General features: G+C 40.5%; 1 protein-coding gene and 1 pseudogene across 40 annotated transcripts in view; one reads left to right on the top strand and one right to left on the bottom strand.

The window, feature by feature from the left end:
* LOC129039306 (putative uncharacterized protein ZNRD1-AS1) overlaps window positions 1-24,700 on the top strand; it is an 86,998-nt gene that overhangs the window by 11,282 nt on the left and 51,016 nt on the right. For 12 of the 40 annotated variants that reach the window (XR_010126632.1, XR_010126642.1, XR_010126633.1 and 9 more), the window contains one exon: window positions 14,981-15,183. The exons of 18 other annotated variants lie outside the window; for them this stretch is intronic. Coding sequence is in view for 2 of the 22 variants with exons in the window: in XM_063665962.1 (XP_063522032.1) it covers window positions 14,981-14,992 (12 nt within the window). In the remaining 20 variants the exon portion in view is untranslated. Of the gene's footprint in view, window positions 1-3,005; window positions 7,541-8,120; window positions 8,171-8,695; window positions 8,784-14,095; window positions 14,164-14,980; window positions 15,184-19,072; window positions 19,442-24,700 lie in introns of those variants that run through there. 10 more of the 40 variants (XR_010126656.1, XR_010126643.1, XR_010126648.1 and 7 more) reach the window with 8 other exon arrangements.
* On the bottom strand, window positions 17,077-18,702 carry LOC129039298 (eukaryotic peptide chain release factor subunit 1-like; annotated as a pseudogene).

The following is a 24,700-nucleotide window of genomic DNA, read 5'->3' as shown; positions in this document are numbered from 1 at the left end:
TTACAGGCATGAGCCACTGCTCTCGGCCTCCTTTGTTCATTTTAAAATTGGGATTATATGTGTTTTGTGATTAAATTGTAGGAGATTGTTATATATTCTAGAAACAGATCTCTTGTTAGATGTATGATTTGCAAATCTTTTCTCCTTTCCTTTGGGTTTTCTTCACTTTTAAAAAAATTCTTAATGTTTAAAACTTTTAATTTTTTGATCTAAATGTTTACTGTTAATTAGTAAATAATACACATATGGGGTACAGTGTGATGTTTTGATATATGTATATATTGTGGATCACTTTCTTGATAGTGTCCTTTGAAGCATAAACATTTTAATTTTGATGACATCTAATTTTTCTCAATATTATCTAATATCTTTTGTTTGTGCTTTGGCATAATATCTAAGAATGCATTGTCCAACCTGGGTTCATAAAAATATATATATATATATATGTATATATATACATATTTGAGACGGAGTCTCACTCTGTTGCCCAGGCTGGAGTGGAGTGGCGTGATCTCGGCTCACTGCAACCTCTGCCTCCTGGGTTCAAGCCATTCTCCTGCCTCAGCCTCCTGAGTAGCTGGGATTACAGGTGTGCACCACCACACCCGGCTAATTTTTGTATTTTTAGTAGAGACGGAGTTTCACCATGTTGGTCAGGCTGGTCTCAAACTCCTGACCTTGTGATCCACCTGCCTCGGCCTCCCAAAGTGCTGGGATTACAGGCGTGAGCCACCGCACCCGGCCAGTTCGTAAAGATTTATCACCTAGGTTTTCCTCCAAGAATTTTGTAATTTCACCACTAACATTTAGGTCTTTCTTCCATTTTGAGCTTATTTTTGTATATAGTGTGAGGTAAAGGCCTGTATTAGTTTCTTAGACCTTGTATAACACATTGCCAAGATATGATGGCTTAAAACAGCAAACATGTATTCTGTCACAGTTCTGGAGGCCAGAAGTTTGAAATCCAGGTGTTGGCAGGATTAGTTTTTTCTGGAGGCTCTGGGGGAAAGTTCATTCCATGATACTTTCCTAACTTCTGGTAGCTGTTGGTAGTTGTTGCTCCATTGGCTTGGAGATACATCACTGAAATCTTTGCCTTCATCTTCACATGGCATTCTTGTCTGTGTCTCTTCTCTGTTTATGTCACATTTCCTTCTCTTTTATTAAGATACCAGTCATTGGATTTAGGTCCCACCCTAAATCCAAGATGATCTCTTCTTGGGAACCTGAACTTAATTTCATATACAAAGACACCATTTCTAAATAAGTTCACATTCACAGGTACTGGTGGTCAGGTCTTAGACAAACCTTCGGAGTACACACTTCAACCACCATAAGGTCCACTCCATCATTTTGTATGTGGCTATCAAGTTTCCCCAGTATCATTTGTTGAAAAGACTATGCTTTCCCCCGTTGAATGTGCTCAGCACCCTTGCTGAAAATCAGTTCACCATAGACACATGGTTTTATTTCTGAATTTCAATTCTATTCTATTGATCTATGTCTATCTTATGCAAGTAACACACTGTCTTGATTACCATTACTTTATGCGATGTTTTGAAACTGGAAAGAATGAGTTCTACTTTGTTCTTTTCTTCCTTCTTTTTATTTTTTAGAGACAGTTTCTTACCCTGTAACCCACACTGTAGTGCAGTGGCATAATCATGGCTCACTGCAGCCTCAACCTTCTAGGCTAAAGCAGTCCCCCTGCCTCAGCCCCCCAAGTAGCTGGGATGACAGGTGTGTACCACCATGCCCCGCTAATTTTTATTTTTTGTAGAGACAGGATCTTGCTGTGTTGCCCAGGCTGGTCTTGAACTTCTGGCCTCAAGCAATCCTCCTGCCTCGGCCTCCCAAAGTTTTGCGATTGATTACAGTCATGAGCCACTGTGCCTGGCCCTTTGTTCTTTTTTTCAAGATTGTTTGCATAGTCTGTATCCCTTTAATTTCTTTATAAATTTACAATTAGTTTGCAAATTTCTATGAAGAAGTCATTTAGGAATCTGATAGGGATTGTGCTGAATCTGTCAGTTTGGAAATATAATCATTGAGTTAAATCTAATCCATGAACTTTACCCCATTTTTTTAGATTTTTAATTTCTTTCATTGATGTTTGGCTTGCACTTCTTTTGTTAAATTTGCTTCTAAGTATTTTGTTCCTTTAAAGCTATTCCAAATGGAATTGTTTTCTTAATTTCATTTCTGGATTTGTCATTGCAAGGGTTTAGAAATACAATTGATTTTTGTACACTGGTGTTATATCCTTTATCTTTGCTGAAGTTAGTAGTTCTAATAGCTCTTTAGTGGATTATTTATAATTTTTTTATATAAAAGATCATGTCATCTGTGAATATAGTTTTACTTCTTTCTTTCCAATCTGAATATATTTTATTGCTTTTTTCTTGTCTAATTATCTTAGCTAGAACCTTCAGTAATGTTGAATAGACATAGTGGGAGTGGATATTCTTGTTTTAATTGCTGATCTTAGGAGGAAAGCAACCAGTCTTTCACCATTAAATATTGATATGGTTTGGATTTGTGTACCCGCCCAAATCTTATGTCAAATTGTAGTCCCCAGTGTTGGAGGAAGGGTGTGATGGGAGGTGATTGGGTCATGGGGGTGGACTTCCCCCTTGCTGTTCTCATGATAGTGAATTTTCATTGAGATTTCGTAGTGAGATTTGGCTTTTTAAACGTGTGTGCCCTTCTCTCTTCTTCCTGCTTCAGCCATGTAAGATGTGCTAGCTTCCCCTTCACCTTCCACCATGATTGTGTTTCCTGAGGCCTCCCCAGGAGCAGAAACCTGTATAGCCTGCAGAACCTTGAGCCAATTAAACCTCTTTTCTTTAAAAATTATCCAGTTTCATGTGTTTCTTTAAAGCAATGCATAAATGGACCAATACAAGTATGATGTTAGCTGTAGCTTTTTTATAGATGCCCTTTATCCGGCTGAGAAAGTTCCTTTCAATTCCCAGTTTGTTGACTTTTTTTTTTTTTTTTTTAAGTAACATGGTCTCAACACATCGCCCAAGATGCCCTCGAACTTCTGGCCTCAAGCGATTCTCTTGCCTCAGCCTCCTTGAGTAGCTGGGACTATAGACACATGCCAATGTGCCCACCTGTTAACTGTTTCTATTATGAAAGAATATCAAATTTGGTCAAAACCTTTTTCTGCATCTGTTGAGATAATTGTGGGTTTTTATTCTATTGATATAATATATTACATTAATTGATTTTTGGATATTAAACCCATCTTGCATTCCTAGGATAAATCTCACTTTGTCATGGTGTATAATTATTTTTGTATGTTGCTGGGTTGTTTGCTAGTATTTTCTTGAAGATTTTCACATCTATATTCATGAATAGTGATCTGTAGTTTTTTTGTGATTTTTTTGGTCTGCTTTTGGTACCAGCCTTATAGAACATACCTTATAGAATATGTTGGGCAGTGTTCCTTTCTCCTTTTTGGGAGAGTTTGTGAAGAAATGGTTTGATATCAGCTATTCATAGATCAGAGTTTGAGTAGCATGGTGAAAAACCTAGGATAATTTTTTAGACTTTTATTGATGCTCTAGACTGAATGTTTGTGTCTCCAATCCCCCACCCAAATTCCTATGTTTAAAACTTAATCCCCAGTATGATGATACTTAGAGGTGGGGCCTTTTGGAGGTGATTAGGTTATGAATGCAGAGCCCCCATGAATGGGATCACTGCCTTTATCAAAAGGACCCCAGGCAGTTCTCTTCACCTTTCTGCCATGTGAGGCCACTTGGAGAAGATATACGTTTATGAAACAGGAAAGGGGCCTTCATCAGACATGAAATTAACCAACACTTTGCTCTTGGACTTACCAGCCTCCAGAACTGTGAGAAATACATTTATGTTGTTTATAAGCCACCAGTCTAAGGTATTCTGTTATAGCAGCCTGAGTGGACTAAGACAATGGGGGTATGTGGTGTTATAGATTGGTTTTTGGCCACAGATCCTGGTTCCTAGCTCCTATATTCCCTTGTTTCGGTCTTTTGTAATAATATTGGGTATGTTAGGCCTTGGCAGGCCTTGGGAATCAGAATCTGTCTTCTGGCCTCATTTCACCTGCCCCAAGACAGGACTCTAATCTTCTGCCTTTCTGATTATGGGTCTTAAGACCCTCTCCAGAGAGGGTCCCACACTATACATTGGGAGAAGAAATGCTGGTGTCATGAAGCTTCCATAAAAACCCAGGAGAACTGGGTTCAGGGAGCTTCCAGGTAGCTGAACAAGTGGAGGTTTTTGGAGGGTGGTGTGCCCAGGAAGGGCATGGAAGCTCCGTGCTCCTTCCCTGATACCTCACCCTACACGTATTTTCATCTGTATCCTTTGTAATATCCTTTATAATAAACTAGTAAACATAAATGTTTCCCTGAATTCTGTGAGCTACTCCAGCGAATTAGTGAAGCCCAAAGCGGGTGGTGGGAACTCCTGCGACTGGTGTCTGATGTGGAGTAGTCTTGGGGACTAAGCCCCCAATCTGTGGGATATGATGCTATCTCCAGGTAGATAGTGTTGACATTGAACTGGAGGATACCCAGCTGGTGTCCACTGCTTGGTGTGTGGGGAAAAACCCCCACACCTTTGGTCACAGAAGTCTTCTGTGTTGATGATTGTTGTGGTGGTATGAGAGCAGAGGGTAAATGTGGTTTGAGAGAGGGTTTCCTAAAATAGGGTTACAAAAACATAAATGTCACAGATACTCTTTCCAGAAAATATGTGCATATACAAAGAAATATAAATATTAGTATAAAATCTTAGTGTATACACAGGTCCTCTGAAGTCTTAGACATCTAGATTTAAAAAAATCCTAACAAGAGATAAGTTTTGAGCAATCATTTCACCATCCCACAGTGCCACTGTACTTATCTGAGTATAAACTGATCAGGAAAAAGCTGTACTTCATAACAGACTATCAAGGGAATAAATTGAAAGATGTAATTAATTAGTCACTCATTCATTCCACCAAACCCAAGTGTCTATGATGTACCAGATAAGGTTCTAGTCTCAGATTACTGCTCTAGGAATTGACTTTTTTTTCATTCTTTTTCCACTCTATCTTCCTGTGTCCCAGCACCTGAACCCTTTCCATGTTAGGGAGAATTTCATACTTAAAGAGTATGATTTCATACTTAAAGAATTTCATACTTAAAGAGTCATTGTAGGAAGCAGACACCAACTTCTAACACAAAAGAAAAACTCAACTTTTCCAAATATTCTGGCAGCTGGATATGGGATGAGGCTTAGGTTCCACCAGGCAGATAACCACTTGCTGGATTCTGACTCAGCCTGGTGACACAACCTGGTACTGTGCACACATTTTAGTAAGTGTGGTGTGAGTAGCAGCAGCGATGTCCAGTTGCCAGGAGCAGTCGTGATAGCAGTTCTATCTGCAAGGTCCAGTGTCTAGCTTTAGAGTGTCATTGGTATGAACAGTGACATCTGTGCCCAGCATCAGGGGCAGTGATTCCTATGTGAGACTCCACCTAGGATGGGATTATAGATGCTGCTTGTAGCTATGTAGCTTTAAGCCTGTTATCACAGACCTCCCCAAAATAAAATAAACACCAACCTAATGAAGATAGATGATAGATAGATAGATAGATAGAAGTCCTTTATGTTTAAATTAGAAAAAATAGCATTTAAATATGGACTTAAGATCCTTTCCCACCCTAGGCACTGTTAATCACTGACCTCAGTGGTTCCCAATCTGGCTGGTCACCAGGATTCCTTGTAGATTTGTTACAAAATACTCCGGCGTTTCCCCATACCCACCATCTCAGAAGTGGAACATGGATCCCAGGAATAACAAGCCACAGGTGAGGCTGATACACAGCCACGTGGGAATCCTGGTCTACATTCTTGCTACTAAAAGTGTGATCTGAAGACCATCAGTGTCTGCCTCAACTTTTTTATAAGCACAGAATCTCATTCTCAACTCCAGCCCACCTGAATCTTAGAAAGTTGTCCAGGTGATTCCTATGCACACTAAAATTTGAGATTCTCAGATTTACTTACTTTCTAGATGTGGTGTTAGAACTGTGCAGTCTGCTGTCGGAGTGTGTTCTGATGAAATCCCTTAGCACTGAAGGTCCAGGGTTCAGTACATGTCCTTTTTCTCTTCTACAGCCATCATTCCCTTGGTGACTCATGCATGCTCTATGCTTCAAATATCATTAATATGGCATTAGCTCCTAAATCTATTTTCCCAGCCCAGACATTTCTCCTAAATTTCCAACTTGCATATCCATCTGCCACCACAACAACCTCACTTGAATGTCTGACATCTGAGATGCAACATTTCCTAAATTGAATGCCTATGGTGCCCCCTCCTCAAATATGCTCCTTTCAGAATTTTCCCCATCTGTGCTGACAATAACTTCATTTTTCTACTTGCACAGTCTGAAATTTTGGGGTTCCTCTTTGACTCCTCTTTTTCATACCCCAGACTTAATCTATTAGGAAGTACTGTGAAGTCCATATTGAGAATATTTCTGAAATCCAATCACTTCCCACTCTTTTCTCTGCTCACACCCCAGGCAAAGCAACTAGCATCTCTAGTCTGAAATACTGCACTAGTTTCCTACAGTTTTCCCACTTTCTCACTCACCCCTCATCTCTCAATTCTGTTCTCAGCATAGCAGCCAAGGTGATCCTTTTAAAAGATGTACCAAGTCTCTACTCTGCTGACACCTGTTTGTATCTCCCCCATCTCACTCAGAGCAAAGTCAGAACCCTTCCAGTATCCTCAAGCCTACATGATCTCCCCAAATCTCTGACCTTATCTCAGTGACTCTGCTGCAGCTATCTTAGCCCCCTTAATTCCTCCCACAACACAGATGTGCTCCTGTTCTGGTGCCTTTGCACTGGGGGTTTCCCTGCCTGGAAAGAACCTGCCTCAGACGTCCTCATAGATAATTCATCTTTTCTCTGAGGTCACATTCCCAATGAGACCACAGACCACTCTAGTAAAACAGCCATCTTCCCTGTCCCCACACACCCACAATCTGGATCACCTGCCCCACACCCCTCAGCACCTTTTGAGAGAAACACTTTCCTTATTTACTCTGCTTATAGTACATAGTCTGTGTTTTCCCACTAAAACATATGCCCCTCAAGGCCAGCAATTTTTGCCTGTTTTTAGTTTCCAGATGTAAGACTAGCATTTCATACAGCCAGCACTCAACAAATATTGGCTAAATGAATGACCAGTGTACAGCACCTCCCTATTCTAGAAACAGTATCTTTATTAATGTAGCTGCAGACCACATGCTGTTTTGCAGCAGCTACAGTGAAACAACCACTCATATTGACATCAATGCCGCCTGTACTTTTCTCACAAATGCTGTTCTCGCCTCCCTCCCACATCAATCCTCATATACCACAGCAGACAATTATAGTTCCCTTTTCAGAAAAAAAAAAAAATGATCCTAGGCTTATGGACCCTATTTTCCAACCAACTGTGAATTAAATTAGAGTCTAGACATCCATGAGTTTGGATTTGAGCCAGCACTAGGATTATTACAGCCAAAGGCAGGGAGAGGGGGTAGGTGAGCTGAAAATAAATTCCTGTTAGAAACCTAACAGGAGTTTGTCTAAGGTGAGAAACCGAGATCTGGTCTCTAATTCCAGAATGTGATTTCCTGAAAAAGATTGGGGAAAAGATGGGAAGAACAGTCCAGGAAACAGCCCTGGAAGGACAACAGCTGGATGGGTCTAAAAATTGGTCTCTTGATACCGCAGACTCCTGTGTGCAGGGGCCACCCCAGGCCTTGTGAGGACAATTACAGAAAAAGTAACTCCTACGGCTGTCCTAGAGGAGACTGGAGACTTGGAGACCAGAACTCAGATACAAGAACAAGAACAGGCATAGTCTTCTGTCAAAACAAAACAATGAAAAAGATGGGGGCTGAGGGCCAGACCCAAGCCTGAGCCTAGGCTGACCTGGTCACACAAAGCCCTTGTCACAGTCCTAGAGACAGGATAAGGCCTGGCCCCTCTCCTCCTATACCAAATGCTCTTTGTCACACATTCTCCCTTAATCCAGAGCTAGGAGTTACATCATCGTTTCTCAAACGTTTTGGTTTTAGGATCTCTGCATGCTGTTAGGAATTAATGAGGACTCTGAAGATAATTTTATGTGAGTTGTATATGTTAATATTTACCATATTAGAAACTAAAATCATTTATTTTATTCATTTAGAATATTAATAATGCATTGCATGTTAGAAATATTTTTTGCAAAGTCAGTATTTCCCAAAGTAAGCAGTATAGTGAGAAGAGTGCATCTTTTTACCTTTTTTATGTTTGTAAATCCTTTTCTTATGTGTCTCATTAGAAGATTAATGAATTTTCTTCTCCTTCATTTAATCTGTTATTTTGATTAATCTGTTATATTTGGTTGAAGTGTATGAAAAAAAATCCATCCTCACACAATCATATTTTTGTTGCTGTTCTTGTTTTGGGTTTTGTGGGGGGTTTTGTTTGTTTGTTTGTTTCTTTTGGTCTCATGCTGTCACCCAGGCTTGAGTGTAGTGGTGTGATCATAGCACACGGCAGCCCCTCGAATTCCTGGGCTCAAGTGATCCTCCCAATTCAGCCTCATAAGCAGCTGTGACCACAGGCATGAAACACCACCACAGCTAATTTTGTTTATTTTTTGTAGAGATGGGGGTCTCATTCGAACTCCTGGGCGGAACTCCTAGGCTCAAGTGATTCTCCTGCCTTGGCCTCCCAAAATGCTGGGATTACAGGTATAAGTCACCTCGCTATGCCAGGAATGTTTTTAATAACATTTTTAGAAAACTGGATATTCATCCTTGATACTACACTAAAATGATAGAAGTGTTAGCTTCTTAAAGGTTATTTGTAATGTGGAACATGAAACTATCAATAACTATTTCACATGCTGTTACATTAAAATATATAGGTCTGTCTTCCACATTGAAGGCTTCTTGTATAATACATGACTTTTTAAAAAAGAAACAATATTTCACCACGTTATGTCTTCCAGTGTTGACACATTTAACTACAAGTTATCAAAAAATCACATTTTTTAATATTACCACAGATATTACCAGAAAAGGTTGTTAAGTATTGGGAAGCCATCAGGCTTATGATGGTGGATACAAGTTCCCCAGCATTCTAATTTTCTTTTGAGAGCTTGCCTTTTATCATTGGGAATAATACCATCAGTGGATTATGTGGAAGGGACAGGCTTATGTTCGTTTTTGAGAAAGTGTCAGCCAAATATTCAAGTCTAAATGATAATCATTTCTGTCATTCATTCTTTCAAGTAAAAAGGATATTCCATAAAAAATAGACTAGTACAACTCACAAAATGATTTTGTGGACACAAACATTTTAATTTGTTTTTGTTTTTGTTTTAAGACAGGGTCTCGCTCTGTTACCCAGGCTGGAGTGCAGTGGCACGATTTTGGCTCACTGAAACCTCCACCTCCCGGGTTCAAGTGATTCTTGTGACTCAGCTTCCCTAGTAGCTGGGACTACAGGTGCGCACCACCATGCCTGGCTAATTTTGTATTTTTAGTAGAGACAGGGTTTCACTATGTTGGCCAGGCTGGTCTTGAACTCCTGACCTCAAATGATCCACCTGCCTAGGCCTCCCACAGTGCTAGAATTAATTGCAGGTGTGAGCCACTGCGCCTGGCCTCAAACATCCTAATTTGGAATGTAGTAGAAATACCTTATGCATACTTCCCACTTAATCATTTAAGATATATTAAACTGTGGATTCTGGGATAGAGATTTAATAAAGTGAATAATTCTTTGATACTTCAACCAGGACGTATTTAAGTGAAACCTGTTTTTTCTTCTATAATTAAGAAGTGGTTAAGAATATAATAACTACTATCTCAGTTTGATGCCATAGCCTCCCTTCTTGTCAAGTTTTACTTTAGTACAAATAATGTCTTCGTTATATTATAAAAATACTTTTAACCTTGTGGATCTATGAAGGGGTTTCAGCAGCCCACAAGGGTTCCACAGATTGCACTTCGAGAAATCCTGTTCTGGGTAAGCGGTGGAGAGTTCTTGACTGGCCCCTTTGCCTCTTCATTTTCCTAAATTTTTCTCCCCAAGCAGGACTCCCTGCATCCCAAAACTTAGCTAGCGCTAAGTTTGCCTTGCCCTGGGCTCTTATAGAAGAGAACCTATCACCTGTAAATTGGATGCAGAGAGTGTTCTTAGTCTGGGAGCAGAGGTGGCAGATGTGTTTCCGTTTTGGAGCTGGGAATGGTTTGTGCCTAAAAGCACAAAATAGAGATTTCACTCCTGACCCACTTTGATTTTGCAATCTCTATGAGAAATAATATTGGCCCTTTCATTTCTGTTTTTTCCAAGATGGGGTCTCACACTGTCACCCAAGCTAGAGTGCAGTGGCATTATAATGGCTCACTGTAGTGGCGAACTCTCGGGGGGCTCAAGCCATCTTCCCGCCTCAGACTCTTAAGCTGGTGGAACTACAGGCACTTGCCAGCATGTCCAGCTAATTTAAAATATTATATATTTTGTGGAGCTAATTTTAAAAAATATTTTGTAGAGATGGGATCTTGCTATGTTCCCGAGGCTGGTTTCAAACTTCTGAGCTCAAGCGATCCTCCTGCTTTGGCCTCCCAAAAGTGCTGGGATTACAGGCGTGAGTCACCACAACCAGTCACCCTTTCATTTTAAATGTGTCTAATGCACTTGACTTGAGGCCCACATAGCACCAAGAGCAGTTATCTTAATCCATCAGGCTGCTATAACAAAAATACCCTAGATTAGGTGGCTTATAAACAAAAGAAAGGTATTTCTCACAGTGCTGGAGGCTGGGAGGTCCAATATCAAGGTGTCAGCTAACTCTGTGTTTGGTGAGGGCCTGCTTCTTCATAGCTGTCCTCTCACTGCATCCTCCCATGGCAGAAGGACCGAGACAGCTTTCTAGAATCTCTTTTATTAGGGTACAAGTTCAATTCATGGGAGTTCTGACCTCATGACATAATCACTTCCTCTCAAACAAACCCACTTCCAAATATCATCTCACTGGGGATTAGGTTTTATTTTGGGAGGAGCATAAAAATGTCTATAGCAGTAGTGCTGTTCAATAGAACATTCTGTGATGATGAAATTGATCTATATCTGCACTGTCCAATATGGGAGCCACTAGTTACGTGTGGTTATTGAGCACTTGGAATGTGGCTAGTGTGAGAAAGAGTTGATTTTTTAAAAGTTTTATTCAATTAATTGAAATATAAATAGCCATGTGTAGCTAGTAGTTACCATTTTTGATAGTGCTTATCTAGAGTGCTCTTAGTTTTCAGTCTCCCCCACAAAAAAGATACCTTGTGACTCCCAGATTGAAATACATTAAAATTACCTTCACATAGAACCCATAAATTTGGCTATGTGGGTCTTAGACATATCCCTAAAATACAGCAGGCCCAAGAAAGTTCAATATGTATTTTAACAATTAGAGTGTACATATAGATTACCAAAACATGATTTATCAACTCAAGGTCATACATTTTCAAAAATGCCTATCACCAGAGCTAATCCTTGTCAATATTTCATTGAGACTCTTGGTGTTACTGTTTTCTATAACCTGGTGAACACCAGGAGGTATATAAGTCATTACTTAGCCCAAGAGAAAGTATTTATTCAAGTTGCCATATAAAATATCTTATAGGCTTTGTAGACATACTTTAAAATCATAAGCAAATGATTTAAACTTTTTCATTTTTGAGATACAGTCTTATTCTGCTGCCCAGGCTGGATTGCAGTTGGGCAATCATGGCTCACTGCAACCTCCACCTCCTAGGTTCAGGTGATTCTTCCACCTCAGCCTCCCAAGTAGCTGGGCCTACAGGCATGCACCACCACACCCGGCTAGTTTTTGTGTTTTTTGGTAAATACACCATGTTGGCCAGGCTGGTCTTGAACTCCTGACCTCGAGTGATCTGCCTACCTTGCCCTCCAAAAGTGCTAGGATTACAGGCGTGAGCCACCACACCTGACCAGGTTTTAAATGTTAAAATGCCACCTTAGAACTCTTTGCTTCTTGCTCATTCCCCCCAGCTTTCTCCCCAAATCAAACATATCTCTGTGTTTCTCTTCACTCTGGGACTTCCCTCTCTTCATATCATCTGTACCTAGATGAAAATATATGTTAAGTTTTACAATTGTGGGGTAGAAAAGGATTCTCTAAGCATGACCCAAATATGAAAAGCCATAAATAAAAAATAAAACTTCTCTATGTCAACCACAAACTCACAAATATACAAACATATGCCTGTGATCAAATTCAAAGACACATAAATAATCGTTAAGACAAAAGGTAGCATATTTCAATGTCTTTCAGCCAAAGACCACCAGGAACATCTATAGCTGAACAACTGGGGTTTATTACTCATTGTCACAAGAGAGAATGCACACCATCTTAGTGTGAGGATATTAGAAAAAATGCAATATACGATTTGGTCTTTTAGTGGTTGTTTTTGGGGAGAGCTAAGGAGGTAGGAGTTCACTCTAGATTGGGTGTTGTCAAAAAGCAGGAACATTTCTACGACTGTCTCCATAAATCTTACCCATAATAAATGCAGAGCAGAGCAAGGATAAAGTTGTGGTTGGTAAAGAAACAGCCATCACTCATATTAGCCAGCAGGGGGAGAGGTTTGGTATTTTGTGAGGTGCACAGTGCCTTGGTTTTTGTCTGTGCTTATACTAAATTATGTAGTGCCCCATTTTGTCTTGTTTTATCATGTTCCCAGAGTGTCCTTGTCTGATGTTTTGTAATATGGTTTATGTCCAAGAAAAGAATAATATGGCCTAGTGTTGAGCAGTAGGACAGCTTCTAACAGCACTGAAACCTACTGTCAGTGTCAGATGTCAAGAGCTGCTTTTTTTCTTAGTTAAATTCAACATTTTTAAGTACCTACATCCCAATAGGAAAATAATAATATTAGAAAGCAATATGGGAAAGAATAAATCAAATATCAGACAATATACTCTATGATTAATGAATATGAGGAAAAATGAGAACATGACATTAGAAGTGGGAATGAAAATTAAAATCTGTCAGTTTGGCATATGTGAAAGTAAATGATGAGCATATTATCCAGAGGTAGGGAAAATACACTGTCATAAAGGCTAATGAAAAACAGGTATACTTTGGGAGGCCGAGGCAGGTAGATCATGAGGTCAGGAGATCAAGACCATCCTGGCTAACATGGTGAAACCCGTCTCTACTAAAAATATAAAAAAAAAATTAGCCGGGCGTGGTGGCGGGCGCCTGTAGTCCCAGCTACTCGGGAGGCTGAGGCAGGAGAATGGCGTGAACCCGGGAGACGGAGCTTGCAGTGAGCCGAGATTGCGCCACTGCACTCCAGCCTGGGAAACAGAGCAAGACTCCGTCTCAAAAACAAAACAAAACAAAACAAAACAACAACAACAAAAAAACTGGGGTATAAATTTCTAGAGGGGACTTTTGCGAAACATGTTAATAATATAAATGGACTTACATTTCAATGCATATATTTCTCTTTCAAGAATTTTTCCTAAGAAGATAACCACACACATTCTAAAAAATATATGTTCAAGTATGTTTCTTGAATTTTGGTTTATAAAAGCAAAATGATGGAAACAATCCAAATGCTGTAATCAATATAGGGATAGTAGCTATGAGTAGCGGAACACTTAATATACCTCAAGGTATAATACCATGTATTTTACTGAGAGAGTCAAATTTGATCTTCAATGCAAACCCACGAGAAACCCAATATGTGATATCTTTGTATAGACAGGGAAAGGGAGACTCAGAGAGGTTAAGCAGGTGGTGGGGGTGGAGTGGACCCAGGGAATTTTCTCTTAATGGAATCATCTTTCATTGATTCCCTGTCCATCTGGTGGTGGATATGACTCTGTATCGCATGCCAGTGAACTTTTTCAATGTCCCTGAATGTTATATGACAGGAGGTCATGAGATGCAGTGCTCAGGAGAACATCAAGGGGCAATTGATCAAGGAAGTCTGACTTCCCTGCCTAACCACACTTATATTTCCTCATTCAGCATGTATTTCAAGTCCTCTGATGAATCATGTGATCTACTAGACCCTGAAGATACAGTGAAGAGCAAAAGTAAGATGCTGGCAATTTGATGTTTGCACTGTCATGAAGGAGATGCACATTTAGCAGAACTTACAAAGAGAAATATAAAATTACTGCTGAGCTAAGTGTGGTGAAGAAAAGTTCATGGTACCATGAAAGCAGATAACCAGGTGATCTAACAGGTCCACTACCACTATCACTACCACTATTCTCAATAATACCTAAAAGAAATAATAAGATATGGCATTTATAAATGATGAATAGGATTTTATAAAATTATATACAATCAGAGAACCAAAAAACACTCTTGGAAATCAAAAAGTGATCATTTAAATAAGTATTTCAATAGATGACTTGGAAGAGTAAATTTGTACTACCACTAAATATTAAAAATGGAAAAACAATGTCAAGAAAGACAGAAGAACTATACGAATACTAGGCTATCAGTCAAGGATTTCCAGAAACTTAATAATACAAATTCTAAAAGAATGGAAAGATAGAAATTATTTAAAATAAAAAAATTTCTCCAAGTTTACAGACAAAAATTTAACTTGTAATGGCCCCAACCAAGTTCTTACTATAGTAGATGAAAACAGACCCACACCAAGACACATCACAATGAAATTTTAGAAGGTGGGTGGAAAAGAAGAAATCCCAAAAACATCAAAAGGCAAGAAAAACAACATTGGAAGCTAAAAAATGTTGATGGAATGTCATGGAAATTCCTAGGAAAAATGTTTTCAATACAGAATTCCATACCAAGTCCAGGTTGGAATAAGTGCTAGGGTAGCCTAAAGACATTTTCAGAAGCTTAGGCTTTCAGATTTTACTTTCCATGTTCCCTTAGGAACACGGATGAAATGAGAAACAAAAATGACGGAGAAAACCGAAAAAGGGAACACATGGGATCCAGGCAATAGGAGAGCCAGCATAAGAGAGAGGCAGAGGGATGCCCAGGATGAGGTGAAGACGATCCTGGAAATCAGCCCAGATGTGCATGCACCAGTCCACGTGTGGCAGGACCAAGGGAAGTGTCTTCACAAAGATGAGGTTGGTAGAACACGGGACATGGTTGAATATATTCATGGAGACTGTCTTAGTTCATTTATGCTGCTATAACAGAATGCCATAGTCTGGGTCAGTTATGAAGAATAGAAATTTGTTTTCTCACTTGTGAGGCTAGGAATCCAAGATCAAGCCATCAGCATTTGGCAAGAGACTTCTTGCTGTGTCTTCACATGGCAAGTGGGTCAAGGGCAAGAGAGAGGACAATATTATTATTATGGGCTCACTCCCACAATAATGATATTAATTTATTCATGAGGGCTCTGCACTCATGACTCAGACAGCTTCTATTAGGCCTTACTTTCCAATATCACTGCATTGGGGATCACGTTTCCAGCACATGAACTTTGGGGAACACGTTCAAACTATAGCAGAGGCCTTGGAGGGAAATTTGGAAGAGATTTTATAATGAGTACAACAGAAATTGAGCACATGAAGGGATAAAACATTTATTAATTCCAGGGAAATTAAAAAGTCAATTCAAGGAAGGAAAATAATCCTTGTGAATAGCATTTCCTGATCTAATTGTGAACAGCATTTCCCAATCTAATTGTGAATAGCATTTCCTAGTCCAGGTGTGAATAGCATTTCTGTGGTCATAATAATATAAATAGTGAACACCCAGCTAACCAAAATTATAAAATAACTATATTGAGAGGACAGGGGTATATGAAAGGGAGCTATACACTAAGGATGATACATAAGAGTGAAAAACAAAACAGCACTATAACACACTATTTGGAGGCACAGATGTAACGATCAAAAAATTAGGCAAAATAAATAAAGTAGATTGCCTCTAGGATTCAGGAAATGGTGTACATGAAAGATTGGGGACATCTGTGTTCATAACAAGCCTTGTAGAAGTATTTGACTTTTGAAACACTGTCCATAAATCCATTTGATATATTAAAAGCATCATGAGACAATTGACTAAGGAATTATTCTATAAGGAGTGTCAGAGAAATGGGGCAGTAATTGGAGGGAGACGTGGAATCAGGCAATGGATTTATTTATTTTATTTTTAATTTTTTTGCTTCCACTTAAATTGCATGTTTTATTTCTCCCAATCCCAGCAATAGCACAGAAGCCCCATCATATCCATCCCAAACTGGTTTCGAGTAGGTTAAGGTTATAGGGACCCTTGTCGGAACATTGATACAAAGAGCTCCCAAACACCGGGCACAAATGTGTCTGCAAACAGATGGAAGTAAACAGTGCACTGGCCCAAATGCTTCATGAGTCAGTTTGATTTTGCAATGCAATTTGCATCCTTGAAACGGCCAGTCTGGAGGGGGAAGGGGTAGCATGACGGAGTGAAGTTGAAATTGCCTCCTATTAGCTCACCCTTTCATCATTAAACAGAGACCAAGAGAGAAATGGTTCCAACATTTCACCACATGTATTTCTTCTTATGCAGTCTAAGCTGAGAATGCCATGTAAATGGGTCACTGCAAAATGTAGCAATTTAACTTCTCTCCAGTCAAAATAAGAAACCAGTATGATCTCACTTCTGTTAACTTTTGAAGGTTTACAGCAGTTAAAGTATTTTTGCTTATTTGTATAAAGGTTAAAAAAATCATTTTTTTAATAAAATACAAGAGCAGCCAATTTCACCATCGAGTAAAAGTAAAAACTGGGATTCTTTTTTAAATTAGTCCAAAGTGGCACTTAGGAACTTAGTTGTAGGCTGCTATGCTGACACCATGAGAAACCAAAGTGTAGGGTTGGGTCTGGTTTTGTTTCTGTTTTCTTTTCAATATCCAGTGCTCATGGATTAAGTTCTGGAAATGTTCCAATTGTAAGGCAGGGATCTGTTTGGATTCCACCATGAGTATGCTTTTTGGGTTGGATGCTGGAGAGTGAGGCATGTTTTGCCGGACCCATGTCGACTACCTAGTAGTCATCAAGGTAAAAAAAATTCATCGTCTCCTCCTTGGTATTCCATTCTTTGGAATTCCACTTGGTACCGCAAGAGACCTCCAATTCTACCAAATCCTTTCACAAACTGAGACCATTCTTGTGATTTATATGTGACAATTTCCAATGTAGCTCCAACTTTTTTATAGTTGTTAGCAAACCATTTCAACAGGGGCATGCTCTCGATAAGCTCATGTTCCTGCCTGGTCTCTTTGTCTGTGAAATGAGATTTATCCTTTTCTTGCTCTGGAGTTAGATAGAGAATTTTCTCCTCTTCTGTGCCTTGGCAATGAAGAACATACCTCATTATATTCAGATTTTCATAGGCTATTAGAATTTCTACAGCTCCCATTTCCAAAGCCTTTAGTGTATCTTCAACACCAAAACAGTACCTGCCTGTGTCCTGGCTGATTTCATCAATGTATCCCTATTAATTTCTTCTTTTGAATAAATTTCACTTTGGAGAAGACTTCAGTAGATAACCCAACAGCTTGGTTGAATCCGTTTTCACCACCATAGGATATATCAACTAATTTTTTTTTTTTTTTTTTTGAGATGGAGTCTTGCTGTGTCACCCAGGCGGGAGTGTAGTGGTGTGATCTCGGCTCGCTGCAAGCTCCGCCTCCCAGGTTCACACCATTCTCCTGCCTCAGCCTCCCAAGTAGCTGGGACTACAGGTGCCTGCCACCACGATCGGCTAATTTTGTTTTTGTATTTTTAGTAGAGACAGGGTTTCACTGTGTTAGCCAGGATGGTCTCGATCTCCTGACCTCGTGATCCACCTGCCTTGGCCTCCCAAAGTGCTGGGATTACAGGCGTGAGCCACCGCGCCTGGCCTATCAACTAAATTTAAAACTTTCTATTGTAACCTCTGATCAAACGTATCAGATTGACTTAGTTCAGTTTTAAAGTCAGCGGATCCAGCTAAAACTAGACCAGCCACCTTCCCTTTGTCCCCAGAAATAAACAGCTGTATTTTCTGAACATTGTTAGGTCGCTTTTCCATTCTAAAACAGGCAAAACACAAGGCTGACTGACCTCCTCTACCGTGTTTCTTTGGGAGATCCACAGTGAATTTTTGCAGGACTTCTCTTGTGTTTCCTTGGAGGGTGCCAAAAAGTGCACCACTACTTCTATTACAATGAATCCAAACTTGCTATCATCTGAAAGTAGTGCTGTAAGAGCTTCTGTATGGAATTTGTTGTCACACAAATACAGTGACGTATTAATTGGTTTGAAATGTTCAAAATCAATGTTAACTTTCTTTTCCTTTCCTCCTTCTGTTACTATTGTTCCACAGTAAACAACCAGACCATTTGGAGGTACTTTGTTACAAAGTTTGAGTGTTTGTAGTACAGATGTAATGGCTCCCAGGACTGAAAGGCGGTTTACTCGTGACTTAATGTTAGATGCAGATCCAAACTCATCTGCTAACATTTTTGCCACTCGTGAAATCTGGTCTTTAGGAGGAATGATCAGTGATATCATGCTGGTGCCATTGCCGTGGGCCGCCTCCAAGCTCTTACTGAGCTTCTTCATCTTCCAGACCTCCACGTTCCTGTCGGCAGCACTGGGGTTGTGCGCCATCCTCTCGCCTCCTCCTCCCTAAGGGCCTAGTCCTGGGCGGCAGCGGCTGCTCCTCCCCTGTGGCGGCTCTGCTCCGCGGCGGCGGCCCAAGAAATGGGTTTTTATGTTAGGATTTTATTTTTATTTATTTAGTTGAGTTTTGTTTGTGTTAATGGGAAATATTACAGCATGTTTGTATGCAGGAATGAATGAGCCAGTAGAGAGGGGAGACTGATGTAGGAGAGACAGGGGTGGATCTTGTGGCCTTAGACAGGATCTGAGGACCATCCATCATTACTGGTGGGAAGACCCAGGAGACAGGTGGAGCTGTGGGGTTGTCATGGGATGATGATGCTCTTCTCACCCGAGTCCTTTTTTTTTTTTTTCTAAGTGAAAAAAGAAATAACCTCATTATCTAAGAGTGAGGAGTGGGAAAGGATTGGAGGGGTGTGAAGAGGGAAACAAAGTGAGAAGTAGCCCCCTCAGGAGGTGAGACTGAACTGACATCTGGAAAGTGAGGGCTGGAGCCACTGAGGTCTGCACTCATCAACAGAGAGAGAGAAGCACTCAGGCAGCAGCAGGTGGAGGACACATAACAGACTAAAAGGAAATGCAACAAAATATCTCTGGTGTGAGGTTTACAGGTTATTTTTAATTTGTGATTTATCTTTGATAGCATTTTATAATGTTTCCATAGTGAATATACATTATATCATATATTATACCTTATACATATATATTATAATGTATCAGAAATAAAGAGCTTTGTTTGAAATTTTTAAAGGGAAGGCAGATAGATGGGTACAAAATGAGGAACATGGGGCAAAGAGTGGGAAGTGCAGGGCCCCCGTGTCTCGGCTCTGGGCAGTGATCTTACAGACCCTTTTCTCCATTTCTGAGGCCACTGCTCTCTATGAGGCCAAACAGCATCTTTCCCTTCTTTGTGGGGTGCGGACATCTATTACCATATTCTCAGCAATTTGATGCTTTAAGAAAATGAGTTTTGCATTTTAAATGGCACTTTCAGCTTTTTCAGTGGGAGGATTTGTTCATGTAATCTAACCACCTTTTCCAGAAATGGAAATTTCAAGGCAAAATAGTTCAGTTAGAATACCATTGGTCCTAGAATAGGGGATCAGAATCTGAGTCTTAACACATGATCTGGACACAATCTGTCAAAGGTTTCACAAGTGTAAGGGATTTTTATGTAATTTATTTTTGAGAATAATATTATTATTATTTTGTTTTTTATTTTTATTTTTGAGACAGAGTCTCATTCTGTCGCCCAGGCTGGAGTGCAGTGGCGCAATCTCAGCTCACTGCAGCCTCTGCCTCCCGGGTTCAAGAAATTCTTCTGCCTCAGTCTCCCGAGTAGCTGGGACTACAGGCGCACACTGCCATCCCTGGCTAATTTTTGTATTTTTAGTAGAGATGGGTTTCACCATGTTGGCCAGGATGGTCTTGATCTTCTGACCTCATAGTCTGCCTGCCTCGGCCTCCCAAAGTGCTGGGATTACAGGCGTGAGCCACTGCACCCAGCCAAGAATGTTATTAATGCACACACAAGAAAATTCAAAAGATAGTATAAAATATACAAAGATAAGTTATTCCCATTGCTCCCCTACCCCCACCACTATTGCTTGTCCCTCAGATCATCTACCTGGAAATCTTCACAGTTAAAAATTTCTCATTTCTTTTCCCACAACATATATTAATGCATTACTGTGTGTTGTTATATCAGTAAAGGCCACAGACTGGGAGAAAATATTTGCAAATCACAAAGCTGATAAAGGACTTGTATCTAGAATATAGAGAGAACCCTTAAAACTGAACAATAAGAAAACAATTTACCCAATTTAAGAATGGGCAAATGTCTGAACAGACACCTCATCAAAGAAGATCTACAGATGGCAAGTGAGCACATAAGGAGAGGCTCAATGTCATTTATCATTAGGGAAATGCAAATAAAAACAACGATATACCATTACACACCTACTAGAATGACTAAAACCAAAAAATCTGGTAATACCAAGTGCTGATGAGGATGAAGAGCAACAAGAACTCCCATCCACTACTGGCAGGAATGGAAATGGCATAGCTACTCTAGAAGATACAGACGGTTTCTTTTTTTTTTTTTTTTTTTGAGATAGAGTCTTGCTCTGTCACCCAGGCTGGAGTGCAGTGGTGCTATCTCAGCTCACTGCGAGCTCTGCCTCCCAGGTTCACACCATTCTCCTGCCTCAGCCTCCCAAGTAGCTGGGACTACAGGCGCCCACCACCACACCTGGCTAAATTTTTGTATTTTTAGTAGAGACATGGTTTCACCATGTTAGCCAGGATGGCCTCGATCTCCTGACCTTGTGATCCTCCCACCTTGGCCTCCCAAAGTGCTGAGATTACAGGTGTGAGCTACCACGCCCAGCCCTGGGTGGTTTCTTATAAGGCTAAACATAGACTCACCATGATAGCCATACAACACAGTGATCATACTCCTAGGTATTTAACTAACAAATTAGAAAAGTTACTTTGCATAAAAACCTACATGAAATCTTTGTAGCAGAATGTTCCTTATTTGTGGGCTGCACATAGTGACTTCCTTCCAAAGACAACAGTATGAAAAGGCAGAAAGTAAAAAAGGAATTTGACAGGGGACTGGGAACTTAGGCAGGTGATGAAGGTTGACATCATCAGTGATAAATCAAGGGGGTGGCAAGTACCCCTGATGTGCTGAGAGTGGCATTTCATCTCTGTGCTGTTCCTCCTCAACACCCATAGAACCAACCACATTCAAGTCAAAGGACATTCCACAATATGCCTGACCAATACTCCTCAAAAAATGTCAAGGTCATCAAAAACAAGGAAAATCTGTGAAATCATCACAGCCAGAAGAGCCTTAAGAGACATAATGGGACTAAATGTAATGTGGTGTCCTAGATGAGATTCTGCTGCTCTCAGGATGAAATGGCCTTATCCCAGGAATTAACTCTGAATTCTCCAATTCCAGGGTGGGGTGAGGGAGGAGAGCCCCTGGAGCTTTGGCCTAGGAACATGAGGGAGGCTCCTGGAGAAGCCAAAATAGGAAGGAAATCAGGACAGGAAGGGAAGAGCGGCCAGAAAGAATAGAAGGGAAGGAGTCAGATAGGAGGGGGCATGGGGAGGGATCAGCTTAGTGGACAGGACATCTGTGTGAGAGGGATGGGTTCTGTTTGAGGGGAGGCAAAGGAGCTTGAGGGGGCTGGCAGAGGTCTCTGTTTTTCACCTGGGTGGTAATTGCACGGGTATTAGCTCTGTAACTCGGCTATACTTAACTTTTAGGCAGTTTTATGTACTGACAGGAATAATATAATTCAGAAACACACACGGAAGAAACAGGGAAAAGAGAAGATGATGGGGGGGTGATGAAGGGGTTCCCCTATTCCAGAGCCAGAACCTCCCAAGTGCTGAGGTGGCAGGGAGAATAAGGAGTGGAGGAAGATGAAGGAGCTGGTGGTAACTTTTAGATATTCCCCTGAGAACAACCTTTACTGAGAGAATGAAGTCCTAAAAGAGTTGGGTAAGTGAGCCCTATGGTTCTGCACATCTTGGGGTTCTACTGAAGGAAGCACAGAGGCTGCAGACTTCAGGAAAGACTTCCTGCTGGAGATTGTGGAGATTTGGATTTGTGTATCACAACTGCTCCCCATCTGTGCCTGGGTTTTCCTAATGTCCTAGAGACTGGGTGAGGGCGAAGGGCCCATGTGTGGAGAAGGCTGGGAGAGGAGCAAGCTGAGGTGGGATCCCACTGTTAACTGTGTCTGTGCTTGTTCTTGCCTACATCCAGAGTTTGAGGTGTGATTCTGCTGTGTTTAGTGTGGTAGTTGGCAGAATCAAAATGGAGCCACTAATATTTTTCTTAACCTCGACAAATAGAGCTGGGAAGGCCATGAATAGAGTATTCACATGCTTATATACTTGATAACAAAAACTATCACAAAAGACTACAAAAATCACAGTCTTGCACAAGGGCAATCACAGCTTTACACCAAAATACTTCTATACTTCTATAAGGATATCAGCCCAGCAACTGATATGCCTGTCCAAACTTGGACTGATGTGAACCTTGTTAGTGATCATTGTAGCCCTTTAAAAACCTTTGTCTTCCTTTACCTCCCCAAACGCACACATAGTTTACTATGGCATGTGTATTCCCATTGCAATGCTCTATTTCCAAATAAATCTTTTTCTTTTAGAGAGTCTTTCTCTGTTCCTATTTTTGTTGATGTATATGGTGTCAAAAACAGTACTTGGAAAAGGTCACTATCAGAACCTAGTACAGTGGTGTACACCCATAGTCCCAGCTACTCAGAGGCCGAGGCAGAAGGATTGCCTGAGCCTAGGAGTTCGAGGCCAGCCTGGGCAAGGTAGGGAGACCCCCCCATCTCTAAAGATAAGAATTTTTTAAAAAGGTCTCTATCAGAAGGAATCAGTGATCATTGGAACTGGTGTGCCATACTCACTCGAGCCCTTTGAGCTCTGTGCTTCCACAGCTGGCCTTTCCTGCCCTGGTGTCTTCCCTCAGGCTGAGCCTCCCTCCTTGGGTAGAGGTTTTTTTATATTATTTGGAATCCGGTTTGGATACGGTCCCCTTAGTAAAGAACCATACATAGCTCCTGGATGATAAAAGACTTGGTCTTTTCTAGTAAGGCCTTTCTGGATTGAGTACTCCGGTTTCTGCAGAACTTACATACTGTCTGTGAGGCAAGTTATTTTGTGGTGAATTCACTTTTGGTCACACACCTGGTTTAATATTTTGTTCAATCTGCATGCCTTGGTGAAAATATTTGTGAGAATTCTTATCTTGGTTTATTTTTGTTTGACTCCTTTTCGATGCCTATTCCTGACAATCTTCCACGAGCAAAAATAAACATTCAAAATGGGCACTGATGGCTAATTAAAAGCCACTCAGGGCCAAGTGTGGTGGCTCATGCCTATGATCCCAGCATTTTGGGAGACCCAGGCTGGTGGATCACTTGAGTCCAGGAGTTTGTCCAGGAGTTCAAGACCAGCCTTGGCAACATGGTGAAACCTCATCTCTACAAAAAATAGAAAAATTAGGTGGTGCATGCCTGTAGGCCCAGCTACTAGATAGGCTGAGGTAGGAGGATCACTTGAGCCTGGGAGGTCAAGGCTGCAGTGAGCCATGAGCATGCCACTGCGCTCCAGCCAGGGTGACAGAGTAAGACCCTGTCTCAATAATAATATAATAGTAATAATAACAATACATTTAGCGCACAAGAAAATTAAAGTGCAATAATTCTTCCTCTTTTGAAGCTATATTAGTTATTTAATTTACTTTTGCATAACAAATTACCTAAGACTTAGTAGCTGAAAACAACAAATATTTATTATCTCCTACAGTTTCCAGTGATTACGGGTCAAAACTCCTAACATTCCTTGATGGAATTTATATAATTTTCTTTGCTCTTGAGAGAGTGATGAGAAACAGATTGGCATTGTTAACGATTAAGGCATGACAGGTTTTCTAAGAGTCCTGCTGGCTATACATTATGGCCATTCTTGTGCACATTTATAAGTAGATGGGCAAAATGAAGGAAAGTTCGGAACTGAAATGGTCATTATTTTTAAAAACCAGCAATTACAGAGTTAACATGTAGAAGTTCTCTCTCTCTTTTTTTTTCTGCCTACTTTGAATATGATGACATTTCTACAGGTGTTGAGATAAAACTCACTGCTTATGGCATTTCAGTCAAGGAAAGAAAACAGTCTTAAAGGCTTTGAAATTAATGGCTTTACAGATTACAATAGCTCCATGGTAATCAACCACCTAGACACTTTTTTTTTTTTTTTTTTTTTTTGCCACGGGGCCTCACTCTGTCACCCAGGCTGGAGTACAGTGGCCCAATCTAGGCTCACTGCAAGCTCCGCCTCCCAGATTCATGCCATTCTCCTGCCTCAGCCTCCTGAGTAGCTGGGACTACAGGTGCCTGCCACCATGCCCGGCTAATTTTTTGTATTTTTG

The sequence above is a fragment of the Pongo pygmaeus genome, chromosome 5 (assembly GCF_028885625.2).
Source record: "Pongo pygmaeus isolate AG05252 chromosome 5, NHGRI_mPonPyg2-v2.0_pri, whole genome shotgun sequence".
Taxonomy (NCBI): domain Eukaryota; kingdom Metazoa; phylum Chordata; class Mammalia; order Primates; family Hominidae; genus Pongo; species Pongo pygmaeus.
This window is presented reverse-complemented; position numbering and strand designations above follow the sequence as displayed.